Source organism: Budorcas taxicolor, chromosome 13, assembly GCF_023091745.1.
Source record: "Budorcas taxicolor isolate Tak-1 chromosome 13, Takin1.1, whole genome shotgun sequence".
Taxonomy (NCBI): Eukaryota; Metazoa; Chordata; class Mammalia; order Artiodactyla; family Bovidae; genus Budorcas; species Budorcas taxicolor.
The window spans coordinates 59,218,870-59,237,511 of record NC_068922.1 but is presented as its reverse complement, the minus strand read 5'-3'; the positions used below and the strand labels follow the sequence as shown (position 1 = coordinate 59,237,511).

General features: G+C 46.4%; 2 protein-coding genes across 3 annotated transcripts in view; both read left to right on the top strand.

Annotated features, from left to right (window-relative positions):
* The window catches only part of RTF2 (replication termination factor 2), a 46,063-nt gene extending 36,610 nt beyond the window's left edge, over positions 1–9,453 (top strand). Inside the window, exons 6-9 of one of the 2 annotated variants that reach the window (XM_052650853.1) lie at positions 5,127–5,240; positions 8,027–8,081; positions 8,187–8,282; positions 9,052–9,453. In XM_052650853.1, the coding sequence (XP_052506813.1) occupies positions 5,127–5,240; positions 8,027–8,081; positions 8,187–8,282; positions 9,052–9,206 (420 nt within the window). In that variant the 3' untranslated portion in view covers positions 9,207–9,453. Of the gene's footprint in view, positions 1–5,126; positions 5,241–8,026; positions 8,082–8,186; positions 8,283–9,048 lie in introns of both variants that reach the window. The other variant, XM_052650852.1, reaches the window with a different exon arrangement.
* A 3,072-nt stretch (positions 9,454–12,525) lies between these two features.
* On the top strand, positions 12,526–13,961 carry FAM209A (family with sequence similarity 209 member A). Its single transcript, XM_052651356.1, has 2 exons — positions 12,526–12,774; positions 13,704–13,961. Exons 1-2 carry the CDS (start codon positions 12,526–12,528, stop codon positions 13,959–13,961), a joined length of 507 nt encoding a protein of 168 aa, XP_052507316.1.
* Positions 13,962–18,642: the final 4,681 nt, after the last annotated feature.

Sequence of the window (18,642 nt, the reverse complement as noted above, 5' to 3'; positions counted from 1 at the left end):
GTTAGGTGGTCTGGTATTCCCATCTCTTTCAGAATTTTCCACAGTTTATTGTGATCCACACAGTCAAAGGCTTTGGCATAGTCAATAAAGCAGTAATTGATGTTTTTCTGGAACTCTCTTGCTTATCAATGATCCAGCCAATGTTGGCAATTTGATCTCTGGTTCCTCTGCCTTTTCTAAAACCAGCTTGAACATCAGGGAGTTCACGGTTCACATATTGCTGAAGCCTGGCTTGGAGAATTTTGAGCATTACTTTACTAGCGTGTGAGATGAGTGCAATTGTGAGGTAGTTTGAGCATTCTTTGGCATTGCCTTTCTTTGGGATTGGAATGAAAACTGACCTTTTCCAGTCCTGTGGCCACTGCGGAGTTTTCCAAATTTGCTGGCATATTGAGTGCAGCGCTTTCACAGCATCATCTTTCAGGATTTGAAACCGCTCCACTGGAATTCCATCACCTCCACTAGCTTGTTCGTAGTGATGCTTTCTAAGGCCCACTTGACTTCACATTCCAAGATGTCTGGCTCTAGATTAGTGATCATATCATCATGATTATCTGGGTCATGAAGATCTATTTTTGTACAGTTCTTCTGTGTATTCTTGCCACCTCTTCTTAATATCTTCTGCTTCTGTTAGGTCCATACCATTTCTGTCCTTTATTGTGCCCATCTTTGCATGAAATGTTCCCTTGGTATCTCTGATTTTCTTGAAGAGATCTCTGGTCTTTCCCATTCTGTTGTTTTCCTCTATTTCTTTGCATTGATCGCTGAAGAAGGCTTTCTTATCTCTTCTTGCTATTCTTTGGAACTCTGCATTCAGATGCTTATATTTTTCCTTTTCTCCTTTGCTTTTCGCCTCTCTTCTTTTCACAGCTATTTGTAAGGCCTCCTCAGACAGCCATTTTGCTTTTTTGCATTTCTTTTCCATGGGGATGGTCTTGATCCCTGTCTCCTGTACAGTGTCACAAACCTCATTCCATAGTTCATCAGGCACTCTATCTATCAGATCTAGTCCCTTAAATCTATTTCTCACTTCCACTGTATAATCATAAGGGATTTGATTTAGGTCATACCTGAATGGTCTAGCGGTTTTCCCTACTTTTCTTCAATTTAAGTTTGAATTTGGTAATAAGGAGTTCATGATCTGAGCCACAGTCAGCTCCTGGTCTTGTTTTTGTTGACTGTATAGAGCTTCTCCATCTTTGGCTGCATAGAGTATAATCAATCTGATTTCAGTGTTGACCATCTGGTTATGTCCATGTGTAGAGTCTTCTCTTGTTTTGTTGGAAGAGGGTGTTTGCTATGACCAGTGCATTTTCTTGGCAAAACTCTATTAGTCTTTGCCCTGCTTCATTCCGCATTCCAAGGCCAAATTTGCCTGTTACTCCAGGTGTTGCTTGACTTCCTACTTTTGCATTCCAGTCCCCTATAATGACAAGGACATCTTTTTTGGGTGTTAGTTCTAAAAGGTCTTGTAGGTCTTGATAAAACCGTTTAACTTCAGCTTCTTCAGCGTTACTGGTTGGGGCATAGACTTGGATAACTGTGATATTGAATGGTTTGCCTTGGAGATGAACAGAGATCATTCTGTCGTTTCTGAGATTGCATCCAAGTACTGCATTTCAGACTCTTTTGTTGACCATGATGGCTACTCCATTTCTTCTGAGGGGTTCCTGCCCACAGTAGATATAATCATCATTTGAGTTAAATTCACCCATTCTAGTCCATTTTAGTTCGCTGATTCCTAGAATGTCGACGTTCACCCTTGCCATCTCTTGTTTGACCACTTCCAATTTGCCTTGATTCATGGACCTGACATTCCAGGTTCCTATGCAGTATTGCTCTTTACAGCATCAGATCTTGCTTCTATCACCAGTCACATCCACAACTGGGTATTGTTTTTGCTTTGGCTCCATCCCTTCATTCTTTCTGGAGTTATTTCTCCACTGATCTCCAGTAGCATATTGGGCACCTAATGACCTGGGGAGTTCCTCTTTTGGTATCCTATCATTTTGCCTTTTCATACTGTTCATGGGGTTTTCAAGGCAAGAATACTGAAGTGGCTTGCCATTCCCTGCTCCAGTGGACCACGTTCTGTCAGACCTCTCCACCATGACCCGCCCATCTTGGGTTGCCCCTCAGGCATGGCTTGGTTTCACTGAGTTATACAAGGCTGTGGTCCTAGTGTGATTAGATTGACTAGTTTTCTGTGAGTATGGTTTCAGTGTGTCTATCTTCTGATGCCCTCTTGCAACACCTACCATCTTAACTTGGGTTTCTCTTACCTTGGGCGTGGGTTATCTCTTCACAGCTGCTCTAACAAAGCACTCTTTCATTAGTGGTTCTTTTAAATTTTGGAGACAAAGAGCAAGATACCGCGAATTTTAATGTGAGCAGTTCCTGACTTGGTGGTGTTAGCAGCTAAGTCAGCTCTAAGAGTACAACGCTGGGGGCAGCACGCCACAGCAGTAGGCAGGGCAGAGCCCACCATTATACACGGGCAACTAAGCAGTCACGTGCAGGGGGAGGAGGCTGCAGGCTGCTGACATGATCAGACCAGGGCAGTGGGGCATGGCAGAAGGTGGAAGGAGGCACAGAAAGCCCCCAGAGGAGGACAACGTGGACTGTGACGGAGCAGATAGAGCAGACGCCACACCTCTGCCTCACGGTTGTGTGCTCAGGAGGGTTACTGACACCAGAACCCAGCCCCAAGCCCCACTGGGCCTTATCTACCACTCAATTCTGTTCTGCAGATTTTCTCCCATTGTCTCTCCAAGGAAGACACTTCCAGGGGGAGGCTCTACCCAAATCTCCCACAACCTGGGGCTTCTGGGTTAGGGGGACTCTGCCCTTGCAGAGGGTCTCTTCCCTTCCCCTGGCCTGCCAGCCTCACTGTTCTCCAGGGGCATCCCTGGCTGGACGCCAGACTGGACACCCCTCTCTCGTTGTGCACAGAACTATCTCTGTGGCACCAACCCTGGGCTTGGTGGGTCAAAGGAATGTCTTTTCAGTTGAGAAAATTTACCCAAACATGAGCTTACTTTGACCTGAAGCTATGCTTTTTAGACCCAGAACCACAGTAAATAACCCAGGCTGTATCTGAGGAGAGTTGGGAGGTGCTGGGAAAGCTTTGGCAGCTTCTAAGAACAGCACTTGCAACAGTCTTGTGCTGAGAATGTTCTTTATCAAAGAGATTCTGGGCACAGTGGGTCTCTTACCATTCCAGGCAGAGTGGACTAGTAGGACCCACTGGACGTGCCCCTACAGCTGTCCTCATGGCCCAGCGTTGTCCACTGATCCAGCAGGGGTGTGTAGCCCTCATGGTGAGGGATGGAGACTCAGGCAGTCTAGAGGAATCCTGTGGGGCTTCCTTCTGCGTTCTTCCCCACATGCGGGTGCACACCTCCCAGCAGGGAGAACTCAGCCATGTGACTGTCAGCCCTTCTTATTGGGCTGGGGGCTAGGGGGTTGGTCCAGGACAGCAACGCGCGCCCCCCCCCCCCCCCCCCGCTGATACCAGAATCCAAAGAGGCTGAAGTCCCTTATGTAGCATGGTGTAGTATTTGCATATGACCAACATCCATCTTCCTATATACTCCAAGTCATCTTCAGGTTACTTAATATAAAATACCTAATAGAATGTACGTAAGAATAATAATAATACCTAATGACCTTCCCGGGTTGGGAATATCCCCTGGAGAAGGAAATTGCAACCCACTCCAGTATCCTTGCCTAGAAAATCCCATGGATGGAGGAGGCTGGTGGGCTGCAGTCCATGAAGTCGCAAGGAGTCGGGCACGACTGAGCAACTAACACTACTACTAACAGAAAGTAAATGCTTTGTAAATACGGTTTAAATGTTATGTTAATAGTTGTGGGTCTGTGTAAATAGTTATTGCCCTGCACAGATGTGTGGTAACTATTTAAATAGTATTCAAGTGTTGCTTTCTGGAACTTTACGAAAAAAAATTTTTTCCCCAGTATTTTCAGTCAGAAGTTGGTTGAATCCATGGATGAGGAACTCGGGGTAGGCAGTGCTTCTGCCTAAGGAAGCTGGTTAGAGCATGGTGCAGAGGGCTGTGTCTTGGAGCTCCACCTGTGCTGATACTGGAAGCTCTGCTCCAGGAAAATGCAGAGCTGCAACAGTAGCTGCGGATGGTTGAGGGCTCCGTGCCCAATTCGGCGTTCTAGTCCCTTCAGTGTTACTCTTGCTGGGAGTTCAGTTTATTCCCATTTAACAGAGGTGGTAACTAAGGCCAGGGTCTAGGCAGAGAGACTCCGGAGGGCCCACAGGAAGAGGTCCTCCATGCCCCCTCGCCCACACCCTGTCCTCAGCAGCACGGGCTCCCCAGGGAGCGGCTGCAAATGCAGGTCCCTGTGGGGATGCCAGTGGCCACTGCAGCCCAGGACAGAGCTGAGAAGAAGCTGTGTCTCTGGAATGGTCCCTCCCCCATCCTGCTGTAATTCAGCTCATTTGCCCCAATTGCCAACCCCCTAAACTCTAGAACCGTAGTTTTCAAAGCCTGGTTCCCCCACAGGCAGCACCTGCAGGACCTGAGATCACATTAGAAATGCAGATTCCCAGGTCCCAACCCCGGAACTCCTGAATGGAAACTGGAGGCGGGTCCCAGGCCACAGAGGTCTGTGACCTCTGTCTGGAATGTGAGGTCCCCTGGTCTCTTCCCTTTCAGCCTTGGCCCCGCTGTATGTGAGCCTCACTGGCTCGTATTAAGTCTGTCGTCATGAGACGAGGCAGCAGTAGGTGCTCACTAAGTCCTGCTGGTGAGTCCTTAACAGGCATCTCCTAAATGCCCACCCTGTGCTCGGGTCTGTGCACCCAGAGGTCGGGTCCAGCGGCGGAGGTGGAGACTGTAAGCAAAAGTCCAGCACAGTTTGGAAATGGGAAGAACCCTCCAGAAGTGCATGTTCCCAGACACCAGCCAAGGCCTGCTGGACTAACCACGCCTGGAAACTTCCCCAAGCAGGGCGGGACCTCCGCAGCTGATCAAGCCAAGGTGCAGGCGGGAAAACAACAGGAGGCCCAGTGGCTGGGCTGAGAGCCAGGACCTGGGATCGCTGCTGTCCGCGTGCTCACGGGACCTCTCTCCTCTCTCCTCTCTCCTCTCCAGTGTGGGGCTGCCTTCCAGGAGGATGACGTCATCGTGCTCAATGGCACCAAGGAAGACGTGGAAGTGCTGAAGAGTAGGATGGAGGAGAGGCGGCTGCGAGCCAAGCTGGGGAAGGTACCGCATCCTGGGCTTTTCCCTTAGCCTCTGAGTCTGGGCAAAAGTAGGTCCTGCCCAGCTATGGCCCCTGCTCTGGAGCCTGTTGCAACCCCACAACCACACTGCTGGCGGCGCCCTCAGGGTTTGCTGTGATGGAGGTGGCTTTTATGAGCTAGAAGAGCCTGGGCTCTAGGAACATTCCTCGCAGCTTGGGCTCCATGGTCTGCTCTGCACTCGGCTTCCTCATCAGTGTGGAGGGAGGAGTGGTCAGCCCAGCCGCAGGGGATGGGCATGGGCAGGAGAGTAGAGAACAGCCTTCCCACCATGGGAGCCGCTGCTTGGTCTCTCCTCCCGCCCACCTGTTTTGAGTGGTGCCTCGGTGAGTATCAACTGCAGGCAACGCTCTGGGTGGGGGTATGGGGGTGCAGGCTTTGTTCTGTGCCCCAGGCTCAAAACAATTGATCAGCTAAGAAATGTGTTCAATATGCCATCGATTCTGTATCCAGCAGTAAATTTTGTTATTTCTTGAGTACTAAAGGTGATAGCTATGGTCTTTTTTCATTCTTAAAAAAAAAAGTTAGGTTTAGGTTAAATGTGAGAGTAACTTCCATGTCCTCAGAACTAAGGCAAAAGAATGCCTAAAATACTAGAAAATTGAGGCCATAAAATTGTGGGGAAGGAAAAATAGCCTGCCTGTTTTTATGCAGTTGGAGTACATCTACCAGTGATGTAATAGTTAAAGATTTTTCAGGTTATTCTTTTTTAAAAATCATAATAGAAGAAGGTGCATAATAGAGAAAGGACTGTATCACTGTCAAATAATATGTAATTCATGCCCATGGGACTTTAAAAGCCTGATGCTTGAGAATGTAGTGTTGGTATTATGTGTCCACCATTCTCAGAAAGAGCTAAACCATTTGGGTTTCCTCCTCTTATTGTCTCACTTAGGTAGAAAATAAATAATGTGTGTGAATTATTCTGTAGTACAGGAAATTGTGTCCAACTTCTGTGATCAAATGCCAATAGAAGTGTTCCGGCCCGAAGTGGTCTTATACTGGGTTATTACAACATTCATGAGGATAAAGAGCCACTCTGTGTTTTAAAGGGGTGACTTTAGGTTTAGGAGCAATTAAATCTATAAATGAGTTCATTTTAAGTTGGTTTTTTAAATGGCTGTGATCTCATTATCAAACGAGCAAAAAAAGAAAAAGTTTGAGATATTTTTGACAGAGGACATTTACCAAAAAGGATCTGCCTGTCCTTGATTGCTACTATCAATCAAGTTCAGTTTTTAGAAAGCACAGAAGGGGAAGATTGTGTTTTGAAGGAAGTGTTAGTAGAGATGGTGGTGTGGTCATAGCCCTCTTACCTTAGTTGTCTCCTGTGTCCCAGGCTTCCGCCAAGTTGTTGAAAGCCCAGTGGAGCTAACCTGCCCATCTCCGCAGGGTCCTCCCTGGAGCTTCTGGGAATGCCTCTTAGAGACGGCTGCCAGGAAACCAAAATATTTCCCCAATATACCCACAGCTAAGAATAGGACATAGCATTTCCTTTCTAATGCCCCATTGCCCGTGCTTTTCAAACATCATAACCTTAGCTGTGAGTGGAGAGCTTAGAAGTCAGTTTTCTGTATTATTTTTGAACCATGATATGTTACCCTCAGAGTTGAATGCATGTCTTGCCTGTTTGAAATGAACAGGACATTGTGTTTTGGACAGGTGTTATGAATCACATGGCATATCTATACATTATGAGACGAAGAGGCCACTGCCTGAGCAGGGTCTCTGATGTTTTCTAGAGATGGGATGTTTTCTAAATATGGGAGCCTCCTGAAAGGGTTAGGCTGTGTATCTTTAGCGCCACCTTTTGCATACTGAAGGAAATGGCATGATTAAAGTAAATTCCCTTAGTGAAGAGAGTCCTGTTTGTCCTATGATTGAATCAGCTGTGTGGTTTATAATATTCCTTTTCTCTTAATGTTTATTTATGGCTGCACTGGGTCTTCATTGCTGCGTGGGCTTTCTCTAGTTGTGATGCATGGGCTTCTCATTGCGGTGGCTTCTCGTTGCAGAGCATGGCCTCTAGGGTGTGCGAGCTTCAGTAGTTGTGACACACGGGCTTAGTTGCTCCTCGGCCTGTGGGATCTTCTCAGTTCAGGGATCGAACTTGTGTCTCTTACATTGTTAGGTGGGTTCTTTACTACTGCGCCAGCAGGGAAGCCCAGCTGTGTGGTTTTTAGAAGTTTCATTTCTTAATTTTTTGCTGACCAGCTTAACTATTATGAGCAACAGAATTCTAACAGAAGTAATCCACAGTTGAGAATTGGCTAAAATGTTCTTTAGTACAGGCCTCAAGTCCTTAGTTAAATACACAAATGTCAGAGCATTTTGACCACTTTGAAGAGGTCTTCCTGAAAAGGTTAGGATTCAGTCTATAGTTATCCTGTCTGGATTTTATGCTATTATCCAGCTAACTGCTCTTATGTGTGTAGTGGTCACTATTAAAATGGACTGCTCTCACCAAAACTTGTCCTCCTCATTGAAATTGTCTGAGGATGTGGTTTTGGAATATAACTGTACAGCTGAGCAGATCTCTCCAGATGTGTATTGCGTGAGGCATAAGTGTGCAGCCAGAAACACCTAGGCAGGACCAAGGTGCAGGGCTGAGGGTCAGAGTCATCTTCAGAGGGAGCCCTGCCCTAGGCGACCTGTGTCAGCCTGAAGTTGGACTCCCAGGGCAGTGGCAGCCACACGGACGTTAAAATCAGTGAATTGGAGCACATGTACTCTCTCCTTTTCTTTCCACAGAAAACAAAGAAACCTAAGGCAGCAGAGTCTGTCTCAAAATCAGATGTCAGTGAAGGTGAGATGCTAAAAAGAAGTCCTTATTTAGCAAAAATAAGACCTTAGGCCTGTTTTGCTAAATAAGTTCCTGCTTTGGTTTTGTTTTGCTTTGTTTTTTTCACAGAAACCCCAGGACCATCAAAAATGAAAACAGGGAAGCCCGAAGAAACCAGCCTTGATACTAGAGAGAAGAAGACCAACTCGGCTCCCAAAAGTGCAGGTGGGTCCAGTTGAAACGACTGTGGGCCACTCAGACGGCTGGAGACCCGCGTGGTTGTGTCACTGTTTGTTGGGGTGACTCTGAAGACTGGAGCTTATCCTGATCATGTCTCCAGCTCTCTTGAGGGCTCCCTGAGCTCTCTTGGGGGGCGACTAGGAAGCAGTTGATTCACCTTGGAGCAGAAGACCTGTCGGGATTGAAGTGGGTGTTCACACGTGCCATTGTCCAGTTTTCCTGAGGAGCCTGCTCATAGGGCCAGGCGAACGGGGTGCAGAGACCAAAGACCTGACTCGGTCGTTCCCCATTTAAGGCTGGGTTCTCTATGCACCAGATGTGCGCTGGAGCCAGCCTCCCTCCTCTGGCCTCCTAACCAGGAGCTGTTTGGTGGCTAGTCCAGAATTTAGAGACCCTAGTATTTATTTCACAAAGAAGAGGAGCACAGATGGATGAGGTGAGGAGTGAGTCATCTTGTGTTCATGGGTTCCAGCTGCCCCTCCACATACCAGCCACCTGGCCTCAGGGTCTCATGTATGTCAGTCTCTGAAGCAGGGGCCAGTGCAAGTAGTGATTAAGCTGATTTTAAATGACAGATTTACATAGAGCAGCTTCATTTGTTTTTTGGGCTTGGTGATTGAGATACTGTATTTCAACATTCCTCCCCAGAAAGGAGGAGGGAAATTCCTGGGCTTGGTGGCCTCTCGAGAATGTGATGGTTGGAATGGTCTGCAGCCCTAGCCTCAACGTTCAAAGCTTTTCGTTTTTCTAGCAGCACACGGGATCGCTTCTGGAAAAGCCGCAAAGAGGTCCATCGCCGACAGCGAAGAGTCAGAAGCTTACAAGTCTCTCTTCACCACCCACAGCTCCGCCAAGCGCTCCAAGGAGGAGTCGGCCCACTGGGTCACCCACACATCCTACTGCTTCTGAGGCCAGCGGTGCGGCCTCAGCTGGGCCCGGTGCACTTGCTCGTCCCCTTAAAGCTGGAGCCAGGCACGGTGCCTTCAGGCACAGTGGGGACTCTGTGACCCCGCTGGCCTTGCCCGTCACCCTGTCCCACTCACCTCCACCCTCTGTGCACTTGGACCTTCCCGCGGCCCTAAGAGCATGTTGGCTGCATATTTATGCTCGAAATAAGTAAAGACTCCAGGTTCCTCCTGGGTGTGTGGTCAGCTCATTTTGATTGAAATTTTCATGGTTTTGCTGCCAGTGGTTAATTAATTAAATAAGCCCAGTGAGACTGAACTTGAGAAAGGACGAGTTGAGTTGCAAGTACATTCTGCCTGCGGGGCTGTGGGAGGGAGTGTTTTGCACCAGAGCAGGGGACTTAGGGGGTTTCCTTGCTCCATCGCTGTGGTGAGAAAGGAGATTTAGTTGCGCACCTGATGATTTGGTACAAAAATTAAGTCTAAAGTCTGCTTTTTCTCTCACCTCTGTGTTTTCCTTCTTCCACTAATATCTGAGTAAGAAACTTGCAGCCATTGCATTGTTAGTGACAGTAATTCTGTGACGTCATGTCAATTCCACGTTCTCTCTCAGCAGATTATGAAAAGGGAAACTGGACATAAAATTGGTATGTCTCATGCATAAAGTGTGTTAAAGTCAATAATTAATGAAACTCTGCTCTAAAGGCAGGAGCATCAGGATTGCGAGCCCTGCCTTCTGGAGACAGAGGCATGTTACTGACATGGTTCTTTATAGGAGGTCCGGGGCATGGGGCTCCATTAAAAAGCAGGCAGAGGAAACGCAACACTGAATCAACTACACTTCAGGAAAATAAACTTTTTTAAAAAGCAGCCAAAGGAGCTGGGAGAGGAGGTTGGAAGCGGGAGGGAGCAGCCTGGGGTTGGGGAGGGAAGGGGCTGGAGAGCCGAAGACAGGCTGCTCTGTCACCCTGTCCTCTGCCTTAGCGTTCTGGGCTAGCGTTGGACCCCAGGATATGTGAATATAGATGCATTTTCATCAGATTATATTAACATCAGTGAATTTTTGTTGCGGACTTTTTCCAAAAGAGATGTGAAAATTACCATTTATTTATATTTTCATACAGATACATCTAGTTATGATCACCGTGCCTATTTCTGATCAACCCTGGGGTCTCACACTCCTGTAAGCTCTCTACCCGGGAGCCCCCTGCCCCTGAAGCTAAGGGGAGTGTGAGCCCCGAGTCAGCCTGTGTGGTACGTCCGACTCTCCTCTGTCTCTCCTTCTGATTTCACATCCTCTCACAAAACTTCCCTGGGTTCGACACAGTCAGAGGCTGAGCGCAGACACCCCGTGGACCCTGGGTTGTAGCAGCAGAAGTCTTTCCGAGGAATAAGTGTGAATCAGATGACCCAGCGGAACAGGTGCAAGCCCTGTGTTCCACTAGTTGGGATTTTTTTTGTTTTGTGTCACTTTCAGAAGCTGGTGGTCTCGAACGCAGTGGCCTGTGGGCCTGGTTGTGTTCCTGGCGGTGGCCTCTATCCGTGGCTCCCCTGTTGCCTCACCGTCCCCAGACCTGCCTGGATGTCAGCCTTTCCCCCACTTCATCCAGCCAACTGATCATCCCTCACACTCTGCCCGGATGTCTTCTTCAGGAAAACCTGCCTGCCTGAACTAACCTCCAGCTACCCCCTTGCACTCTTAAAGCTCTCATTTCTTACCACAATTTTTTTGTTTTTTTGGCCATGCCGTTCAGCCTGCGGCATCTTCATTCCCCAATCAGGGATCGAACCTGTGTCCCCTGCATTGGAGTCTTAACCACTGGATCACCAGGGAAGTTCCCTCATCAGTTTGTTTTTTCACTGTAATAACAGTTCAGTCCCTGGATTTGGAAGATCCCCTGGAGAAAGGAATGGCTACCCACTCCAGGATTCTTGGCTGGAGAATCCCATAGACGGAGGAGTCTGGTGGGCTACAGTTCATGGGATCACAAAGAGTCAGACATGACTGAACAACTAACACTTTCACTTTTTTCAATAGCAGTTATATTAAATATTAAAAGTTAGTTTTCATTTACATTTGAAATTGAGATGTCCAATCTCCATTGTTTTTCCAAAGAACTAACAGGAAAAAAAGATCACCTAAAAGGATGGAGCTTCTTTAAGGCTAGCTATTCACAAACTTCACATTGGCATTTTTCTTCAGTTTTCATCTCAGCCATTAGTACTTACTAGTCTAAAACTCAGACATAGTTTGCTAATTAACAACTGCACACTTCATACTGTGACCATTTGATAACTGGTCATGTAAAACATGCTCAAATGTTGATTTGTCTTCAGTTTATAGTAAAAATAAAGCAAAAAAGGTCTTTCCTAATTCCCTTATCACAATTTTAATGAAATAAATGATACTCTTAATTAAGCCAGGCATTGTACACTCAGGTGATGTCAGTGAGTGTGGATGTGAGGTGATAGGAGGTGGTGGGGAAGTAGAACATGGCCTCCGAAGGGGCGGTTCCTACTTGGCTCCAGCAGAGAGGGGCCCTGTGTTACCAGATCTTCCGTACTTTTCAAGGAAATCAGAAATCTGACCTTTGTAAATGGAGCTCCCCCACCCCCATTTAAATACCCCAGCCAAAGCAAGAGATGCAGGAGACTTGGTTTGATCCCTGGGTTGGGAAGATCCCCTGGAGGAGGAAATGGCAACCCACTCCAGGATTCTTTCCTGGAGAATCCCATGGACAGAAGAGCCTGGCGGGCTACAGTCCCCGGGTCACAAAGAGTCACGAACGACTTAGCGACTGAGCACAATCCTTTTTCAGAACAGTACAGGCAACGCAAAACACATGAGTAGCTCCTAGTTCGCAGCCTCTGGTTTAATACCTTTCTTTCCCATTCGGCTTTCTGCTCCACGGGGGCACATGCCTCGAGTCTGCTCTGCTCACCACAGTGTCTGGATTCAACAAATGGAAAAATAAAAATAGATGGATCCGCCCTCCCAGTAGAGCACCAGGCTCAAAGCATACGCTGGCAAGGAGATGGCATTTTGTCACTCCCGGCCTCTTTTTCGACTGCTTGCTGGAAATGATGCCATTTCCCTTTAAATCCTACTCCCAGGCAACCCCCTCAAGGCTCTTTATCTTCCACCCTGAAGTCATCACAATGGCCAGAGCAGGTTCTGGCTGGCAGCGGGGGTGGGGGTGGGGGTTGGGGGGGGGGGGCCTCTGTGACATCACCAACGATCCAGCCCTGCCTGGTCCTCTGTCTCCAGGTACAAGGGCATACCAGCACACTGTGAGCCACATCCTGCACCACCTCTGCTCACCATGCAGTCTCTGAAATGGTGCTTGTTCTTGCCTCTGTGTCTGTCCTGCGGCTATGCCTTTATGTTTTCTTCTCTGAGAGATAAACCCAAAGAAACCCAGGGGAAGGTGCCCTGCGGAGGGCACTTTCGAATTCGGCAGAATCTACCAGAGCATACCCAAAGCTGGCTTGGGAGCAAGTGGCTCTGGCTCGTTTTTATTGTTGTGCTGTACATGATACTGAAGTTTCGAGGAGATGGTGAGAAGAAGAAGGTAAGGGTGGCTCCGTTTGTTACTCCACAGTGATTCCATCTCAGAAAACTCAGACTCGAGAACGAGATGCTCTCGTTATTACAGGCAAGACTGTTGTTAGGTATAACAAGTTTGAATGTGGAGTATCTACTCCCAGTCCTGAGTGTGCTAGTTAACTCATTTCCCCACATATCCTTAGAGAAAACTAGACCTGAGCTCACAGAGGTTGGGACTCCTATAGTTGAAGGCCACCTTTTGTTTATTAGGCAACTAAAACTTTGGCTCAGTGTTTATCCTGTTAAATCAGGTTTTTTTCAAATGAGGATAGATTCAAGAACTTCGTATGTTTCAGGTCAAAATTATTTACAGAGCCAGATTCACTGCCCCTGACTTTTCATTTCCCTGGCATCTGAATTATTACCAGTTGCTGAACTGAATGGAAGTGATATCATTATTCCAAGTAAAGGAAGAGATCTGTCATAAAGGGTCAGAGGTGTAAAGAAGTAACAGCCTGTCCATGAAGTGGCTGAAGAGCTCTGAGAAGGGGATGGGAAGAGAAATATGGTGGCTTGTTCCCTCTTCAACAAACCCAAAGCTCCAGGATACTGTGTCCAAACTGATGGGAGCAGGGGATTGGCAAACCTTTTCTGCGAAAGGCCACATAGTCGATATTTTCAGCTTTGTAGCCCATTCAGCCTCTTGCAAGGACTCTGCCCTTTGAGCATGAAAGCAGTCATAGACTATTGGCAAATGAATGAGCCTGGCTGTTCCAATAAAGCTTTATCAACAAAAACAGCTGGCAGGCCAGATTTGGCCATCATTTGCCAGTCCTTTGACTAGATCAATGCTAGAGCCAACTTCTCTCAGGTGAGCCCAACTCTCTTAGAACTCCGTCAACACAAACCAGCATTGTCAATGGTATCATTCACCCTGAATATCTTTCTTGACAGGTGCAGACTCCTCCCACCCTTCGGGGCTGTACATTTCGCCCTCCAGGAAGGAAAAACACTTCACCCAACAAAAACCATGCATTCAATAGCTTAACCCGGCTTGAGATGGACCTTGTGAAATTTGTGTCCAGGGTGCGGAATCTGAAAGTCAGCATGGCAACCAGCAGTCACTTCAGGCTTCAGAACTTAGGGAATGTAGACCCACACCATAACATTACAATATATGAGATTTGGGGCAAAGATGACTTTGCCGATTGAGTGGGTTTGTGTGTCCAAGAAGGAGAGGAAAAGTTTGGTACTGACAAACTGTATCCAAACTATAAAACTGTTGTGAAGAAAAGCAATTCTCGAATTTGTGACCTTTTTCCTTTCTCATTTTTTTTTAAACCAGAAAAAAAAAAAAACGTGAGGCCAGAAGCCATTGCCGTTACAGTTTTTGTTTCTTAGCTCCTCTAGAGCTGAGGGTGGAGAGAAGCGTGAGGACAGTGACATTTGCATTGGGTGACAAGCTTGGCCACTGTGCCGTGGCCTTCGTAGAATAAGGCTTGGGAGATTTTGGGATAAGATGCTAATATTATTTCTGTAATAGCTTATCTTTATAGTAGCTATTTTTGGAAGGGGCAGAAAACTATTTTTTCTCTAATTTACTACATTACAAAGGACAACTTTAATTATAGGTTTAAAGTTATAAAATGATTGAATTAGGAGGTGTGTGTGTCCGGAAGATGGTGGATTCACTTCACTTTCTTTTTTTTTAAGGTTTTTTTAAATTTAGCTGCTCCTGGTCATAGTTGCGACCTGTGGGATCCAGTTCCCTGACCTGAGCTCCCTGCATTGGGAATGTGGCATCTTAGCCACTGGACCACTAGGGAAGTCCCTCACTTCATTTTCTTACCTTCAGACTTATTTATTCTATCTTGTGGGTCTAACGTATTGACTTTTTCTATTACAAACTGACGTTACATGTATCTAAGTGGGTTAAGAAAAACAGAGACTTAAACCACGTTTCTAATGTCATTTGGATATAGACAAGCTAATCAGGAACTTCCAAAGCAGTCAGTGTTAACATTCTTCGTGAATGCTAAGTCGCTTCAGTTGTTTCTGACCCTTAGCGACCCCATGGAGCACTCTGTCCAGGATTTCCCAGACGAGAGTACTGGAGTGGGTTGCCATGCCTCCTCCAGAGGATTTTCCCGACTCAGAGATCAAACCTACATCTCTTATGTCTCCTGAATGTTCTTTATAATACTTGTTTAAAGTATGGATATTTGGGGAACTTCTCTGGCAGCCAGCCCAGTGTTTAAGACTCCATTGCAGGGGACAAGGGTTTGATCCCTGGTTGGGGAACTAAGATCCCACATGCCTTGCAGTGTGCCAAAAAAAAACAAATAATTAAAATATGGGTATTTTGGCATGTTCGTATGGCTAACGGAAACTACACTTTCCCTGGGCTGTTCTATTAGCTCATGACGCCTCATATAGGCCACCCTGATAGTTTTAGGACGAGCAGATGTAGGCCTAGGCAGAGACGTCCGCTCTGGAAGTTCCCTTATTTCCACTTCACACCTAATTAAAGTGGGCTTGAACCTCCATTGCCTTCCATCTGGCTAAAAAGAGTTAATCCTCGTGGTTCGAGCACCATCTTCAAGACCAGTCCCACGCAGTGTCTGAGAGACCTCCGGTTAGACCTGCCCACCTCTTCCCCTCTCATCATTGTCACCCTATCTTTGAAAAGTGGTCCCTGAACCCTTTGCTTTTTGTCTTAATTTCAACTTTCAGAATATTAAAAAAAAGAAAGAAAAAAAACTGGAAGGAGTTGAGATGTTTCCTCGGTGTCTCCTGTACTCCTTCTGGGTGTTTTCAAGCAAGTTATTTTCCCAGCACATTCTAAAGAAATGCAGATAAGGAAAAAAGGCCTTGGTTTTAACCTGTGATGTCAACATGGGGCATATTTTAGATTAGAATGGAGATAATCGAAAGGTTGCCAAATCACGGCTCACAGGTCAAATCAGCTTCTGCCTGTTTTCAAACAGCCCTTGAACTAACAGTGGTTTTTTAATTTTTAATTTTAATACTTTTGGCCACGCCATGTGGCAGGCAAGGTCTTAGTTCCCTGGTTGGGGATAGAATCCATTCCACCCACAGTGGAAGCGTGGAGTATTAATCACTTGGACCATCAGGGAAGTCCAATAATGGATTTTATATTTTTAAATGGTTGAAGAAAATCAACTGATGAATCATATTTCATGATATGAAAATTACATGAAACTCAAATTTCAGTGACCATGGATAAATTTTTATTGAAACAGAGCCACACTACCATTTACATGTTGCCTATGGTGACTTTTGTGCTCTGTGTGCAGAGTTGAATTACTGCACAGAAACCATTATGACCCACAGAACTGAAAATATTTACTAACTAGCTCTTCACAGAAAAAGTTTGCTGATCCTAGTTTATGCTAATCTCGCTCAGCCATGTCCAACTCTTTGCGACCCCATGGACTGTAGCCCGCCAGGCGCCTCTGTCCATGGAATTCTCCAGGCAAGAATACTGGATTGGATTGCCATTCCCTTCACCAGGCAATCTTCCTGACCCAGGGATCAAACCTGGGTCTTCTGCTTTGCAGGCAGATTCTTTACCATCCGAACCACCAGGGAAGTCCTAATTTATATGTTAACAAACAGAAAATATGTTCACTAGGATCTGATATATTCAATAACCTTCACAAACATCCCCTCTTTGTCTGATAAGCAAAAATGTAATTCCGTATCATTTTTGTGTCATTTTGTTCCAGCTAACTGATGGGAATCCTATGAAAGAGCAAAACATCAAAATTTCTTATAGGAAGTTTATCTAGGATATAATTAGAACAAAATCTGCTGTACAAGTGGATTTAACAATTCCCATAAAGGAGTGTCCCGAGTCTTTGCCTTGACTAACACAAAGCTTTGCAGACCCCGGTGTTGCCTAGAAAATAGTGTTTTCTTCGCCCCAGTCTATTTCATTCATTATTTTCATGCAAAAATGTAATAGATATAGATCAAGGAGCGAGAGCCCCACAAAGCCGCTCACCTCTGCTGTTTGAGTGTCAGCTGAAACCCCAGGGTTTCTGCGCTCTACAGTGACTCAGCAGCTCGAAGCCACCAGATGGCTGTAGTCGTCTACACCTGCTGTCTCTGTCAGAAGAGATTCACTCGGAGGGTTGGCAGGATCTGCAGCCAAGACCCTCTCCTGGCAGCCTGAAGAGGCCACTGCCAGAGGTGGTGGGTCATGAGGCAGAGATGTGAGAGCATCCTCCAGGATCCGAGAACAGTCCCCAGTCAACAGCTAGAAAAGAAGCCCAGAGTCTCAGTCACACAGCTGCAAGGACATGGTCTGGAAGAGCCCCCAGACCATGTGTCAGAGGGGACCTCTGTTGTGTGAGACCTTCGCAGAGGAGCCCACCCACTGGAACACAGACTCTCGGTCCACAGAAACTGTAGGAGAATAAATGTGTGTTGCTTGAAGCCACCAAGTTTGTGATAGTTTATGACACAGCAGTAGAAAATCAGTAACACACACACACACACACACACACACCCCATCTTTCTATTCCCAATTGCTGAACACCATTGTTGTTCCCAATGCCTTGGAGGACAAGTCCACACTCCCTCTGACCTAGTCCCTGGCCTCTGAACCAGGAGAATGGGACCAAAGGAATAATGGCGGCGGATCAAGAATAGGATTGTCCTGCTCCTTGAAGCTAGAAGTTACAAACAATTGGCCCAGGGACCAAACCTCCCCCTGCTCTGACATGTTTGTTTGACCATAATCACATTTTTTACCATTTTATTTGAAATAATTGTAGAGTTGCAGAAAGTTGCAAAGGTAACAGAGTATCTTCTTAGACCCTTCACCTGGATTCCCCAGCTGTTGCATCTTATGCAACTTGAGAACAATCACAGAACCAGAAGACAGATGTTGCAACAGTATGTGGGGAGAGTTCCGTGTTGTTCTGTCCCTGGTGTGGAAGCGAGGACCCACCCTCCCCCAACTACACTATCCTGGCAGAGACACTCAACAGCCTTCCCCACCTCCCCTGACCCCTGGCAACCACCAGTTCGTTTCCGTCTCTATGACAATGTTATGCGAATGAAGTCACACAGTATGCGACCCTTGAGATTGGCCTCTTTCACTCCATATAGCCCTTCAGATACATCCAGGTGGTGTCGTATGCCAACAATTCATGCTTGTCTGCTGCTGAGTCTGTTGAACCATCCACTTGTGGGGGAACATTTTAGCCTTTTGTGGTTTTCGCTTATGATAACAGGACTGCTATGAAGAATTGTGTGCAGTTTTCTATGTGAACACGCACTTTCATTTCTCTGGTTTAGATGTCCAGGATTATGGTCGCTGGTTTACATGAGAAGTATAGGTTTTGGCCTTCACTGAGAGTCAAAGATTTAGAAAAAAAAGATGCACCTAGAGAACTGCCTCTCTTTCTCATCCCTGCTACCCAAATCCCATGCCCTCTTCCCCTCCACAAAGCCCTGTAGGGCTGTGATCATCCTCGTTGCTTTCTGTCTTATCTTTCCTGCATTTCTTTTGCGCAAATGAACAGATACACATGTATTTTCTTACGCTCCTTCTTTCTAATGTGAAGGAGAGCAAGCGTTCTATAGTCTTTGGGGCTTTGCTTTCTCCATTTAACGGAATGTCCTTGAAAATCCCGTCTTATTGGCTTTGAGAGGGTCTTTCTCATGCTTTTTTCCCCGCTGCGGAGTGCCCCATCGTGTTTGTTCAGCCTCTGTCTTACATGCAAATATTCAGGTAGTTTCCACAAGTTTGAAATGACAAATGATAATGCAGTGAGTCACTTTGTGCATACCTGTTTTTGTGTTGTTGGTGACATAACTTTAGGGTAGATTTCTAGGAATGAGCTTAGTGGGGGAGAAAGGT